At 40.2% G+C, this 16061-nt stretch overlaps 1 protein-coding gene across 1 annotated transcript; it reads left to right on the top strand.

Annotated features, from left to right (window-relative positions):
• The first annotated feature begins 3915 nt into the window (after positions 1-3915).
• Positions 3916-14676, top strand: snrpa1 (small nuclear ribonucleoprotein polypeptide A'). Its single transcript, XM_084017061.1, has 9 exons — positions 3916-4100; positions 4746-4893; positions 5266-5344; positions 7970-8016; positions 8404-8506; positions 8817-8896; positions 9377-9452; positions 11218-11311; positions 14218-14676. The coding sequence occupies exons 1-9, from the start codon at positions 4019-4021 to the stop codon at positions 14382-14384; spliced, it is 876 nt and encodes a 291-aa protein (XP_083873187.1). The 5' UTR covers positions 3916-4018; the 3' UTR covers positions 14385-14676.
• Positions 14677-16061: the final 1385 nt, after the last annotated feature.

Below are 16061 nucleotides of genomic sequence, written 5' to 3'. Positions count from 1 at the left end.
GGAGACATTACATCTCGCGCAAGCGCGGAACGTATGCCGTCGGCTGTAATTCCGTAGGTGTGAACCGCCCATGTCGTTGTTCGAGTCGGCCATATTAAGTAGCCGACGCAGAATTTACCGACGCGAGTCGGGCAGTTCTTCCGGTGTGTACACAGCTTTAAAGGAAAACACCACCGCATTTCCATACTGAACTATGTTCTGCTCTGATCTTAGACGAGGTGATACATACCTCCCTCTCCTCTGTGCGTGCACTCAATGGCTCTTGCGCGCACTCCGCGCAGCGCTAATTTGCTAGCATGTAGCTTGTCCCAGTATATTCCTTAGGATCCAAAGGGGAGTGAAGTTAGAAGCGACCAAGCACTTCCACATTGTCCCTATTTAAATACGGTTACGTGAGTAGTTACACGACCCAAGTTTGGTTACACAAAATGAAACATGCCAATTTTTCTAAGCGGATAACAAGGATAACTATATAGTATGGCGGAATAACAACTGGAAGCACTTCGACGTCGGCGCAGTAATATCATCACTCAAAACATGACGGGACTATATACCTTCTGCTTGTTTTCACAACCCTGTACGATGCACGTTATAACCATGATGTTTGATTGTTCACAAACCATCTTACTACAACCTGATGCTTCCTCAACTGTGCACAAACTACTACAGGTAGTGCAGGCGACGGCGTGCAGGTCACGTAGGTTCTATTGACGGAAATAAGAGGGGGAGCGATGATATTACTGCGCCGACGTCGAAGTGCTTCCAGTTGTTATTCCGCCATACTATATAGTTATCCTTGTTATCCGCTTAGAAACATTGGCATGTTTCATTTTGTGTAACCAAACTTGGGTCGTGTAACTACTCACGTAACCGTATTTAAATAGGGACAACGTGGAAGTGCTTGGTCGCTTCTAACTTCACCCCCCTTTGGATCCTAAGGACAAGCTACATGCTAGCAAATTAGCGCTGCGCGGAGTGCGCGCAAGAGCCATTGAGTGCACGCGCAGAGGAGAAGGAGGTATGTATCACCTCGTCTAACATCAGAGCAGAACATAGTTCAGTATGGAAATGCGGTGGTGTTTTCCTTTAAGATGAACAAAACCCCTGGATTTTGATGGTTTTGTGAATCGCTTTGCTACAAACCACAATAACCGCAGAATGCAGCTGTTGTAAGATATATATATGGCTATCAGGTTAATGTATTCTGTATGTTAGAAGCAGGGATTCATAGGTTAAAAAAATTATGTATTTGCAATTGTGTACTCTATGTTCTGATAAATGCACTGCACTTTACTTTTACAGTGTTAGATCAGTGTCAGACTTGGACAAGGAGGAGGACTCAGATGCAGAGTTTGAACGTTTTATGAGCTTTATTCTCAGCACTTCCAGCGACAGAGTGAAAACACAAACAGGCTATGAAAACACTAAACTAAGAACTAAGGATCGCGGAAGTACTGACAACTCAAAACACCCTAACGGGGAAAAGGTAAACTAAAAATCACTCCTAACGGAGGCAAAGAAAAAGGCTATGAGCTAAACACCCTAACGGGGTAACGGTAAAATAAATAATCACTCCTAACGGAGGCAAAGAAAAAAACTATGAACTAAACACCCTAACGGGGTAAGGGTAAAATAAATAATCACTCCTAACGGAGGCAAAGAAAAAGACTATGAACTAAACACCCTAACAAGGAAACGGTAAAATAAAAATCACTCCTAACGGAGGCAAAGAAAAAGACTATGAGCTATGCTGTGCTAATGGGGACGCTATAAACGTTACAAACAGAAAATCACTCCAATGGAGGAATCAGGCAAGGCTATAAACGCTCCGGGAGCTATACTAAAGAGAGAAAAGGAACAAAGGAAAATCACTCCAACGGAGGGTAAAGGAACAAATCAAAAGATACTCCAACGGAGGTCAGCACGAGGCTATAAACAAAAGGAAACAAGCTAAACTAGGGCTAACCAGAAAGTACAACGAAATTTCACTCATGATGAGGAAAGCGTGAAAACAAAGGAACATAAACTTGGTCGATACAATACGTGAGCTGTGGGCGATGGCAAGGAGTCGTGGTACAAAGACATAACGTTATACTTGGACGCCGGACAAGGGGAGACAGACTATTTAACACATGAGGGTAATGGGGAACAGATGACAACAATCAGGGATCAGGGGAGACGTCAGACAGGAAACACATGAGGAAGGGCAAGTGACCTGAAACGAGAGGAGAGTTATTCTTCAAAATAAAACCGGAAATTCACAAGACAATAAACCCATGACAAGACACCCCTCACCGTGGCGTGACAATCAGAAGGCTGGGTTAGTGGGTTTTTTGAAACAGACCTCAAAAGCTGAGCCCAACCTGCACTTATTCTTAGAATCTGAGTTCAATATATACACACAAGGCCTTTAGAAATGTGACTGACAAAATGAGTCAGAAATGATTGTTTGATTGAATTCCATCAGACTTTGACTTTAAAAATGATCACAAATCTGTCTGTCTCTGATGTTTTGATAAAAAAAATAATGAACTCATAGGTAACTGCAAGAAATTGATAAAGTAAAAATATATTTGACAATAACACCACTGTCTGAATTATTATTATGATGTAGAGTTACAGCGTGTGTATGACTTTAAATATTCCCTCATTTTCAAGATGCCTTCAATCATATTTAGATTTATGTGCCACCCCAAAATGACCTCTGGTCTCACCCCGGCCACCCCACTGAAAAAATGTTATAGCTCTGCCACTAATAGTAAGATCTGTAGTGACTCCAATAACCCATAAATTATTGGACATGGTTGGGATGGATCCATCTCGGCGTAACTGTGCCTGCTGCCATGGAGTACTACTGTTGATACTATTGCTTCTGTTAATGCCACCTCTACTGTTAATGCTACTACTACTATACTACTACCAACACCAAGTGCAGTTGGAACCCAAGGGCCTGGGCTGCACAAGATTTCTGCCTAAAATCCTATTAAGTTTTTTCTCGCCACTGTCGCTGTAACGCTTGCCCCTGGGTGATGTTGGGACTTGAAATTGTATTGACTCTGGAAATTTTGAGCGTATTCTAGAATTCTAAAATTGAATTGAATTGATTTGGACATACACTTGTGTATGGTCTCTGAAAGAGTTAGAGGAATTAGAATTAGAATTAGAACTACTTGAATGTTTCTTCAGTAAATTTCTTAATTTTGATTCATCAACCACATGATTAGACACCATTTGATGAAAAATAATGTAATTGTAAAACAGAAAACAGAATTTGGAAAAAAAAAAAAAAAAACGGAATCTGAGAAAAAATTCAAACGGATTTCATTGGGCCCTAATTATGTATACTGTATGTTAAGTGGGATGACAAATAAGTAAGCAGATATGGGTAGTTGGAGATGGCTTTTGGCATTTTGCAGTCAAGGTGGCTCTCCTGTGGACTATAGTGAGGATCACTGCTGTTGAGTATATAGTAGTGTTCATCCAGTTTTTGAGTCATCATAATATCCTTTAGCATTCTTCATTCAACTTGCTTGTTACAGTGTCCTTAAGAGCACTTTTATTTGCACATTTAATGGAGTTCATCTCATGTTAAATATTATTGAGCATCTTTAATTTATTTATGGAGGTCGTCTATTTAACTCTATTTTGCTTGTTAAGATTCATTACAGTATGCTTAAGGGCACCTTTACAGTTCATCCATGCTTTGACCCATATTTATATTTTGATTCTCTAGTAAGTTATTTAAAATATTAATAATAAAAAAGTCACCCAAGTCAAGTTATGTATGTGTGAGTGTGTGTGTATGTCTCAATCTCGCCTAGGGCAACCAAAGGGCTAGAACCGGCCCTGGACCATTGCAACAAGCGTGTCCTCCATCCGCTGGGGGAGCTACGACTAAATACAGCCGGAGTGTTGTAGCTCTTTGTACCGGTCAACAGCGTGTTGGCAGCGTTGCAAGCCTCAGGACTTTTTGCTGCAAACATAATTCAGTCTGGTAACATCTCTTCTTGCCGTCAACATGGTGAAATTATCTGCGGAGCTAATTGAGCAAGCTGCCCAATATACCAACCCCGTGAGGGACAGAGAACTGGATTTACGAGGTTAGTTCGACTTCCTTCACGACTATGTAACGCTAGTTAGATATGTACGTTTAAAGTTAGCTTAACTCAGGCTTTGCGAGGGCCTCGTGCCGAACTCCATTCATAACGTGGTAAGTGTGTGTACCTTCGGATACAAACAGCAAAGCTGTCTATGTGGGCTGATATAAGTTACAGTCGTTATACTATCTCTATAAGCTAGCCGTTGCCTACAACGTAACGTCTGAAAGCAACCGAACTAGCATAGCCACAGCAGCTGAGTTTTCAAAGCTAGAACGACACAAGAAACGTCTGGTGAGTGCTGCTCCTGACCACCGAGATGTAATGCATTTCAAGGAAAGGGTTGAAAAGGCGCTTTCAGTATACAAGAGAACCTCTTCTAGCCAACGTTAGCATAGGTTGCTAACGGGGTTCCGGTGTTTCCTCTTGTTCTGCCCGCCCGCCGAGAAGTGAACGCAAGTCGCGGGAGCGCGCACAACTAAATCAACTGTCGGACATCAACTACAAAAAAACATCTTTTGTTGGGTTCATCAGTGATGATGAAATAATTAAAGACATGAACACATAAGGCAAGTTATCCAGCCATGCTCGTGGTCAGGCTATGATTTATCAAAGAAACATTCCAACTTTCTCCCTTCTATCTCGCAGGTTATAAAATTCCAGTGCTTGAAAATCTTGGAGCTACTCTGGACCAGTTTGACACTATTGATTTTTCTGATAATGAAGTCAGAAAACTGGATGGCTTTCCTCTGCTCAAAAGACTAAAAACATTGTTAATGAACAACAACAGAATCTGGTAAGTTATAGCTGCAACACTCTGAATTGAAACATTGAATGATTCGGAGTATTATATACCCTGAAAATAATTTTCCATATAAGCCCTTGAAGATTGACAAAAGAATGACTGTGCACAATGCAAAAGCTGAGTATTTCGTTTTGTGCTGCATCATACAAGGACGTAGTCTTCAGTTTGTCAAAATAAAATGAAACGCAATGTTCGGGTTTATATGTTTCCAATTTGTGTGTTTATTCACCACGCCGACGGTGTGTTAATCACACCTTCAACCACAAACTACTGTAGATGATGTCTGATTGTGTTTAAATGACAGTAAACTCGAACAGCTGGTACACGGCTGCATGTTTGCAACTTCATGAAATGTTTCTCCAGTCGGATAGGTGAGAATCTGGAGCAATCTCTGCCAAGTCTGACTGAACTGGTTCTCACAAACAACAACATTCAGGAGCTGGTGAGTACATCTCAGCAGCAGAACCATCTTAACCTCTTTTTTGAATATCATCACAAATAGTGACTTGCTCTGAAATACCAGAGAAATAGATTCTACATTCTGTAGTTTGTTGTAAATTAACACCAACCTGGCTGTAAGTCCTACCCTTTTGTAAAGATTGGGCCTCATTCACCAATAGCTTATGTTTGTTTTCTTCTTAAATTTGTACTAAAGAAAAGTTTAGTCATGTTCAGAGAGTTCATTATGAAAATTCTTCTCAAGAACGCTTGGTTAATGAGGCCCAATGGCATTTTTGTTAATTCACATCTGTTATTTGGGTTTAAGTATTTAACACACAACAAAATTCTACAAAATGGTAGCATTTATTTTAGCGATGTCATATTGAATTTCAAGTGTTCTATTTCTCTGGTATTTACAGTTTTTCTCAATTTCTGTGGCACATTTCTTGAAACAGTGTTAACTCAAAGCCTGAGGTGCATCTGTCAAACCAGCTTAGATGATGAAACACCAAAGCTCGCGTGCAAAAGGTCATAAAACATTTCACTCATTCTTTAAAACAAAGTTACTGGCTGTATCCGAAATCATTCCCTACTCCGTACATAGGGGAGTTCTATGTAGAGCACTATATAGTGGACTCATCGGGAAAATGAAAAAACACTTTGGACACTACGTCTCAGATTCCGCCGACGGCTCTCAAGTCTCACACGCAGAGACATTACCAGGATAATTATGTTTTTAATACATATTTGTTGCGAAAATTTACAAAACAAAAATGAGTCTTCCAACAGGGAGGGAGATTGCGTGACCATCTAATTTCTTGAAAAAATAAAAACAGCCAACAGTTTTCATCTTTTTTTCAATAATGAGACGATCACTACATCGTCCTCACTGCTGTATTTATTTTCAACGATCCTGATCGTGTCCAGATGGACTTCAGGACCAGTTTGCAGCGGTACCGGGACACCGCCGCGATCCACCGGACCCTGAACAGGCAGCAGTACATCCCCGATCCCAAACACTTCGGCGATCGCTGCCACAATCTGTCCCTCATCTCCGCATCTTTATAGTTTTCAGACTGTCATACAGCGCTTTGCTTTGAGTGGCGAGTGGCGGTTTTTGACGGACCAAGACCCACTGCCTGCCGCCACTCACCTAAAATCTCATATAAATAATTAATATATATTGCGTTTTTTTAAGTAAATAAAGAAAAACATAACACTTTGGCCGTTTGTGTTGTCTTGTTCTGCTCTGTGCACAATACATATATTAAATATTAAACATTTATTAATATACGATTATTAATATTTTTGCCGCTTTTTCCTGCTCTCTCTCCTCTCGTCCATTTGCAGTTTGTCTTTCAGCGCAATGCATGATGGTAAAATTTGCTTGGCTAGTGACCATCGGTTGTATACTACTTTTCATGATGCATTGTGGGAAACTTTGAGTGCACTATATAAGGAATAGTAATTCTCACTACACATTCGGACACTCCTACAAAAACTCCCTATATAATGCACTATATAGGGAGTAGGGAGTGATTTCGGACACAGCCACTGTCTCTTATTTAAAAGCCACTGCCCTCAAAATGAAAAGTTCCTTTGGCTTTGTGTAAACAATGGTGGTCAGAATGTTTAAGATATATTTTTTTTTCTTTTTTTTTTTCCAAAATGGCAGTGGAGCCTGGAAAAGTTCCTTTTTCCCCCATTTCAGATATGTCCTATTTCTTTCATTGACACTGAATGTTTACTGTACTAGAATGTTATTGTGTATCAAATACTGAATACTTGCCAGATGCCAATATCAAATATATATATTTTTAAACGGTATTACGTTTCCATGGAAACTGTTCCTGTATTTTTCTTCATGGAAAACGACTGTCTTGCCCTCCTGACACCACCACGGGTCCTTCCTCCTCTTCCTCTTCCTCCAGCAGGCAGTTGCCCTGTTCATTATGTACCTGAGCAGGTTCCACCATGTTCAGACATTGTGGTTATTCTGTTGTAGTCCAGCTCTATAAATATGTTTGGTAACAGCCGTACTCATGAATAGCACCTGTCAGCTGACTGGAGATGACGTGTGATTGGTTGATGTAAGATGGGACAAACTCCTCATTGGTTAGTGAAGTTCAAGTTTCTCCTGATAGACAATTTACCAGTTTAGTGGACTTTAGAAAATACTCCATAAATGATATTCATGGTATATTTGCTGACACATTTAGACAGTTGAATGTACTATTGTGCATGTGAGGACTTGCACCATGAAATAATTCATACATGTTTTGAAGAGAACAACTATTCAACTGAGAAGCAACATAATCAGTTTTGATCAGCAAGATATTTTCAATCTGTAATTGTGCAAATTATAGATAATTGTACTTACTCATTTGCATGTATGTGCTAAAACATTTGCATTGAACGAAACCAGTGGTTTAGAAGGTTACATGTGTTGAAAATATCATTTGAGAATTGTGCCAAAGCAATTGAGAAAACAAAGTGCATTTATTTGCTTGTGTTAATACAACTCATCCTGATATTAATGAAACTCCTCAGAATAGAAATAAAGTGACCTCTGTGGGTAGTAAGATACGATCACTTTCCCACAGTGTGTTTTTCTTTGCATGTGTAGGGAGACTTGGACCCACTGGCTACAGTGAAGACATTGACCCTTCTCAGGTATGAATGATCAATACACGAATCCAGGCATTACTGTGGTAACGTCTCCAAGCAATACAAGCACACATGGAGTTATCCATACCAATGCTAGTGAAATTCCATCATTCTTTATACTATTCGATGCCACAGTGGAAAAAATAATAAATCCCAAGTACTTCAACTCCATTTATTAGTGTTTGCATACTGATATTTGCAAATGTATTATGAATCCCTGATGATCTGCCTCAAGTTTCTCACAAAAAAACTAAATGAACACATTTGCCCAATGTTCATTTTTACTTAATAGAGCTTAAAGGTATCATGATGCAACTTATGCTGATAATTTGAACTGTCCTAGACACCTCGGAATTATGATCATGCATGTTTGTAATAATACTGAATTTGCAGCTTGTTAAGGAATCCAGTAACAAACAAGAAGCATTACAGACTCTACGTCATCAACAAAATCCCACAAGTCCGTGTGCTCGACTTCCAGAAGGTAAAGCTCAAGGTAAGTGCAACAGAGCAGTGTTGTTGTGCCAATTCCTCCCCAATATAATGTGAGATACATCGGCTGTTGGCAGTCTGAAGTGAAGTTGTGACGTTTTTTAAGGCACGATCATGTGTATTGGTGATTGAAGCTAAAACAGTAGTATGAACTTTTCCATTTAAAGATTACAGTGGTTATTAAACTCTTTGAACCTGGAGTTAACATGCTGTTGAAAGAATTGTGCATTTTCCTGCCTGACCTTGCCCTCCTTGGATGAAAGCTCTGTATTTTATCAAGGTTTTTCACTTTAACTGTGTGATTATTGTCGTAGGAACGCCAGGAGGCAGAAAAAATGTTCAAGGGCAAACGAGGTGCTCAACTTGCAAAGGATATTGCCAGGCGAACAAAAACGTAAGATGAAAGTCCATGTTAGACAGCAGCTCCTCAGAATCACTGGATCCTGGCTGATGGAACAGGTTAAATGTAGAAAATACACCGTCCCCACAGTCGTGGGTGGTATCAGTGTACATCAAAGTACACTGGTGCACAAATTAATTTGTAATAATTTATGTAAAAATTCCCCAAATGTTTTAAATGTGCAATATATTTCATGATACCAGAAAATCCTTTAAAATTGCACCACAACACTTGTTCTTTGTCTCCAAAGGCTGACCTTCCTTTATTAAAGTTATCCTCTATAAATGGGCCTGAACTCCCGTTTAAACCTGAAGTTAGAAGCATTTGCCACAGTGTTGCTCAGGACTGCTGTCTGGACAATGTATCAGTTTATTAGACTGATTGGAAGATACTATACAAGAGATGACTACATTGGTCGAGAGGTCGGAGAAGCCCGCTCGCGTCTGTCGTCTAAATGAGGTGTGTTTCTTCCAGGTTCACTCCGGGAGTGGCAGCACAGCTTGAGAAGAAGAGGACGGGTCCGTCTCAAGCAGATGTAGAAGCTATCAAGGTTCGCTTGTTAACTAGTTATTGACAAAGTTGTTCTGGGGGCTTTTTATGTTGTGAGAGCTGAGCTTGACTATCTTCTATCATTCAACATTTCAAATGGGATGTTTGGCATTGGACAGTATACTGATAGTGGGAATGTACGGCGATACCCTGTCAACATCTGTATGATACCTTGTTTTGTTAGTAGTGGTACTTTAAATATGAAAGTGGTTTGTTAATAGGCGTTAATAAGAGAGTTGTTGATGTGTCCTCTAGAGCAGTGGTCCCCAACCTTTTTATCACCACGGACCGTTCAACGCTTGACAATTTTACCGCGGCCTCATTTTGCTAGCTTGTGGGTTAAACTTTGGCGCTCAAGTGAACGAGACGTAACCGAGAGAATCCGGTCATTTTTCAAAATAAAATTTCTAAATAAAAGATTGTTTAGACACAGATAATACATAAAACGGAAATAATTTATTTCTTGTGCGGCCCGGTACCAATTGATACCGGTCCGTGGCCCGGGGGTTGGGGACCACTGCTCTAGAGGACTGAATGGATCTACAAGAGGACAGTTTTGCAGCAGTCAAAACAAAGTACAGATGGAAGATTTAGCTAGCATAGCTAACTAGAAGGATTGAGTAAACAAATGAATTCAAAAGAATATTAAAGCAGGACAAGAACCACTCGCCGGGCACATCTGTATCAGCAGAACTCAATTTAAAAAAACAACAACAAAAGAAACGAGAGAAATAACAACACAGCTCTATTTAACGACAGAATGTTCTGATAAAATTAGACTCGGCCTCTTTTCTGAATCTGTCCGACCACTTCCTGCAATTCATCCAACACATAATCCACCAAAGAAAGAGCACCTGAAGTCTGATTTTACTGTTTCTCAGTAACATGAAGGGGACAGAAATGAAAAGCACTCTCTCTTCACAAACACCACTTGAACTCTACACAGAGCTTTCTACAGTCACTGCGGTGTCTCTCTCTCAACTTCTAACAGAATTTCATCTGAATTTATTGTCAGTTCAAATTCATTTAAATCAGAAATTCAAGTATAGGAGACATCAGGTTCCTGCTGCATGTAAATGTTAATATATTACATTTTTAATTAAAATTATGATTAGAAAAAAAAATTAAGGACATGGAATTAATTAAATTCCATGTCCTCTATATTCCATTACTTTTCCTGGCGTCTTAGATTCTTGCTGTGTATTCAGTATCATTATCGAGATATTTAGGCACATTGTCCTAGTAAAGTCACAATTTTAGTGACAGCACTAACTTGAGGTTCACTCCCATATTTTTCAAGTTTTCACTCCCACATCAGTCTCCCATCCTTGAACAGTTATGAGGGGGAACCACTGTAGTTTTTAAGGTAACTTGGTTAATATTATAGGTTATTTTGAACTCCTATAAATGAGCAGTAGAAAGTATCCTAGTTCCAATCACCTGCTGCCTCCACCCACTGATGAATAACAATCAGTTGAGGTTGAACACGCCAGTGGCGATTTTAAAATGTTTTTCATTTTTTAAATGTCAAGAATGAACACTTAACTTTCAACTCTGCCATGTTTAACTTTTAATAGATCATTACAATGTACCTAAATAAATCATGGGTAAACTAATACATAGTCATACAACCACTTGAAGATAAAGAACACCACTGATGTCTCAAAATAACATTGATGAAAATTCAAATCTCTAGCTTGCTTATTAAAAATTGATCACAGAAAATAATTACCGTATTGACATTTACATGTGTGTTTGTGTTTCAGAATGCCATCGCTAATGCTTCGTCGTTGGCAGAGGTGGAGAGGTTGAAGGGGATGCTGCAGGCTGGTCAGATCCCAGGACGAGATCTGAGACTAGGTCAGTGCTGATCAAATACTACAACACCACTAATGCTGTTGAACTTGTATAAACATATTCTATTTCATTTTATTCAAAACCGTAGTCCACAAACTAATGGGTGACGTCATGCTGACTACGTCCACTTCTTATATACAGTCTGTGTACTATAACACTGTCGAGGCCAGTCAAAGATCGAGTTTCTGAAAGGTATTTGTTATGAAAACTCCATCTTTTTCCTCTCTGCCTTACAAATTCATCGTTGTCCAAAACCGATTTAAAAACCCAAAAGTGAGCCAGACTTTAGTGTGACATACGATCCCACCTACACCATCCTGCTGCCAGAAATACTCACTCGAGCAGTTTCCCAAACTTATTGTCTGCTCATCCAGACAAACCATTGCAACCCAATGACAAATGGGCCACATGTATGAGTGAGTAAAATCGTATTTATAAATATTTTTTTGTCGTTTACAGATTTACTTTCAAGACAGATATAAAACCGCAAACATAAATGAGCTCTTACAAGCATAAACATGAATTATTAATTATATATTTAGGAATTAACCAAAACATTCTCACATATATCCAGTAACATAACTGTACGACAGAGCTATTTAGCCATTACCCTTGAAGCTAATAACATCCTATTAGAACAATGATACATTCAATTGCCATTTTATAGGAAAATTAAGATCAAAGGACATTAACGGTCATGAAGCATAATAAGACTATTACTAAATATCTTGTTACCATTCCAGCTGGGTGCCTCATCAGCCGTGTTGTAACTTGCAGGGTATCATCTCACAAACACTTCTTCCATACACAACATCAACTATTGGAGGCAGTTAGTGTGATGTTATTTTGTAGTCTCAGTTAGCCACTTGTTAGCAACCACCTTCCTTAAAGACCGGTAAAAACATACTGACATATTTTAATTTTCTTTGTTTCACCTTAAAAAACAGCGTGCCAGCCCACTATTAACATTGTAATGCTACACTCGGGGCTCCAACGTTAGGATAATAATTATAATATTCCCTCTCTGTCACTCAATCACGCACACAGTGCTTGCCAACGGTAGCGACCCATCAGTGGGCTGGACGGAGCAGCTGGTGGTGGCAGGCTGGCAGTTTAATAAAATCACAAACTAGGGATGTCGGTGGTTAACAAGGACGTTTTTGACAGGTTATGCAAGTCGCTCAATATATTTTCGTTTATTCGTTTGAATAACATCCATATATTAACAAATTGAGCTGTTAAGACTGGACGTGGGGATCTTTGGCCCGACAGCTTCCAGCGCCACATGCACAGTTTATTTATTTTACCTTTGTTTAATCAGGCAGATCATTAAGAACCACCTCTTATTTACAGTGATGGCCTGACAAAAAGCACAAGTTTTTTTGGGGTATGAAAAAGGATAGGTTAGAGAGGCAACAACAACAAACTTAGCTATACAGACATACAACAAGGCAGCAACTGGGACACGCAGGGTTAACATACAGCTACTCAGACATACAACAGTCACAAACGACGAACGGGTTAATCAAGGCAGGAATAGAAAGGATAAAGTTATAGCAAGATAAAAAAGATATGCAAACATAAAACGGAATTAATAACCAGGATTATCTAGACCATCATAAAAATTACAAAAAAATAGGCCTGAGCCAATATCGGCGGGTATGGGCGTACAGATGAGACAGGAGACTGAGAGGAAGGTTTGATGGAGTGGAAGCAGTTGCAGAGATCTGTTAGGTGTGAGATGGCCTCACAGTGGCTGTATGTCACATCAATTTGCCTTTGTTTTTAAATTTAAACTGTAAGGCAGGTAGGGGAAATACAGCTGACTCGTTAAGGTTGATACAGCATCCAAGGTGGTGTCAGGACACAAGAAGGAGGGAAGACCGGCGTCTCTTCAAAGGCAGTGTTTCTTTATTCTCACATGTGTACACACACAGGCAGTTGTTTTGCAGTTGTTTCTTCATTCACTTACTACCCGTAGTGTTAAAACAAGCACCTCAAAACACACACGTCAACAACACAGGTAGCCTCGAATCTCTAAGGGGCATAATTAACTGGAGAAAAAGGAGGCCATCATGACAATAAAAATCATACCGTGGGGATCTCTCCATCCATCCATCGTCTACTGCTTACCCTGTGTTCAGGGTCGCTAGAGCCGATCCCAGCTGTCATGGGGCTAAGGAAAGGTACACCTAGACAGGTAACCAGTCTATCACAGTGCTGACATGTAGAGACAGACAGGTAACCAGTCTATCACAGGGCTGACATGTAGAGACTGACAGGTAACCAGTCTATCATAGGGCTGACATGTAGAGACTGACAGGTAACCAGTCTATCACAGGGCTGACATGTAGAGACAGACATGTCCTGCATGTCTTTGGACTGTTGGAGGAAGCCGGAGAACCCGGAGAGAACCCACGCTAACAAGGGGAGAACATGCAAACTCCACACAGAAGGAGCCCAAACCCAACCCGGGAATCGAACCCAGGACCCCTGGCTGTGAGGCGACAGTGCTAGGCCATTGGGATTTCTGTGTACCGTAATACGGCCTAAGTCTAATGGGACCATGTTAACACTGAAGCAGCAACTACCAGCCAGTTAAGAGTAGTCAGCTGTCGATGATATAAAATGGTCTTGTCCGGTCATATAATATCAGAAAAACACATTTACTGAGAAAATATAGGATTTTAATAAAATGTGGTCAAAGTGGGAATCTCTACAGTCACGAGAGGTCACACTGTGAGAAACGTGCACAATATCAGGCTGATTGGTGCAATAGTATGTGAGGTTAACAGAAACAACCTGGTACATGATCTCTTGGCAGGGAGACAAAAACCTAGGATAACACCGGCCTTGTATTTTAAGAAATGTGTGGATGGATGGATGAATATGTTAATTTGTCCAACCAGGTCCAGCTGGCATGGTGGAGGAGGAGGAGCAGGAGGAGGAAGAAGAAGAAGAGGAGGAAGAGGCTGATACTGCACACACAGGTGGAGGTTCTGGAGAGGAGATGAACGAGGGTGGTCAAGAGGAAGATGAAGACATGGAGGAAGAGCCACATGTTAATGGCTCCTGAGAGCATGGAAGATTTTGTGTTTTTTCTGTGCTGTAGATTTCTTGTTGGACATGTGCGTCTACCAGGGTTTTTTCCATTTTTATTTTGTAAAACAACATTAAACTGTTTTCTAACATTACTGTGTCCCCTTTCTAAAATGCAGTCATCCACTTAGAAGTTTTCATGCTTTGTCTTGCAACATTAAATAAATATTTTTTTTAGTAATTATGAATTGAAAAAATACTGAAAACGGATTTCTGCATATTGGTTTAAATATGTTCATAACAATTAAACACAAATTGGTGGATTGGTATCATTGGATTTACTGTAATTTTTTTTCCCCCTTTGCAAAAGTCCTCCAGTTCAGTCAGATTGTGAATCTATCACATTGTTGTGTTCAAGCTGCTCAAACTGGCTTTATGTGTGAGGTCCTTCTCTTGCTAGAACACAAATCTCTCAAGCGACTGCTTCAGGGTTTCCCCCTTTTGCTGCATTCATTTATTGGCAAACCAGAGAAGGCTGATGAGAGATTTAATCGCTGATGGCAATTAAATTAAATTTTATTGATAGTGTCGTATCACAACAGAAGTTATCTCGGGACACTTTACACACTGAGCAGGGGCCCGTTGCACAAAACTAGGATTAAGACATCCAGGATAAGTGACTGAGCTGAGCTCAATCGATCCAAAACAAGAGCGCCCAGGCTTAATTGGTTGCACAAAGACCAAGCCAGGATGAGCAGACACGGATTCATCAAGCCAGGTGAAACCAATCCTGGATAGGTGCGCGCTCACGGCTCCCTCAAATAGACCCCGCCGCCAATCACAGATTCACTGATTCACCATGGCAAATAGAGCAGCATACTTTTCCCCGCCGGAGGCAGAAATCCTCATGGAGGCATACGAGGATGTCGGGCTGCTCTCACTCAGCTTTCGTACTAAAAAGTATGAAAAGTAAAGCACGATATTTTCGTATGCTTTCCTACATATTACACAGGGCCGTGGTCACGTGACTGATGCGCTTTATGCTGGTTATTAGAGAGCATCAGACCTCGGGGGGTTTAGCTCATGAGGTAGAGCGGGTTGGCCGGCAACTGCAAGATTGCCGGTTTGATCCCCGGCTCCATTTACCTAACCTTAACGCTAACCCTAACCAACGAAAGATCATATATATTCACTGAAGGAATAATATGAGAACAGAAAGCAGATTTTTCGCTAGGAATATCATCAAAACGTACTTTTATACTCCTCTAAAACAATGGGTTACAATATGAGTTTTTTCTCGAAAATGTATGACTTTATTCTCGAAGTCTGTGAATTTAAATTTTTTTCTGTGGCTCTAATATTCCGTCATTTTTATAGCCTTATAGTCTATGGGAAACTGTAAATTATCTAATGATAGCAACATCAACAAAAATCATTATTTATCCAAGATTGAAATTAATGATCACAAACGTTTAAATAATGACATTGTGTCTAGTTATATGTGATAACAATGTGTAGTGGGCAGTGGAATAACTATTGGTTTCCGTTTGTGGTGACTGCTGACTGAGAGACTGAGATTAAATAGATCCTGGAATTTAGCCTGGTCTGGAGCAGGCTCACTCCACAGAATATCCTACTGCCCCCTATCCTGCTTTTGTGCAACCGGATCACGGATAAATTGAGCCAGGATAACCAAGATATCCCGGCTTAATCC

This window comes from Eutrigla gurnardus (assembly GCF_963514095.1).
Source record: "Eutrigla gurnardus genome assembly, chromosome: 1".
Lineage (NCBI taxonomy): Eukaryota > Metazoa > Chordata > Actinopteri > Perciformes > Triglidae > Eutrigla > Eutrigla gurnardus.
This window is presented reverse-complemented; position numbering and strand designations above follow the sequence as displayed.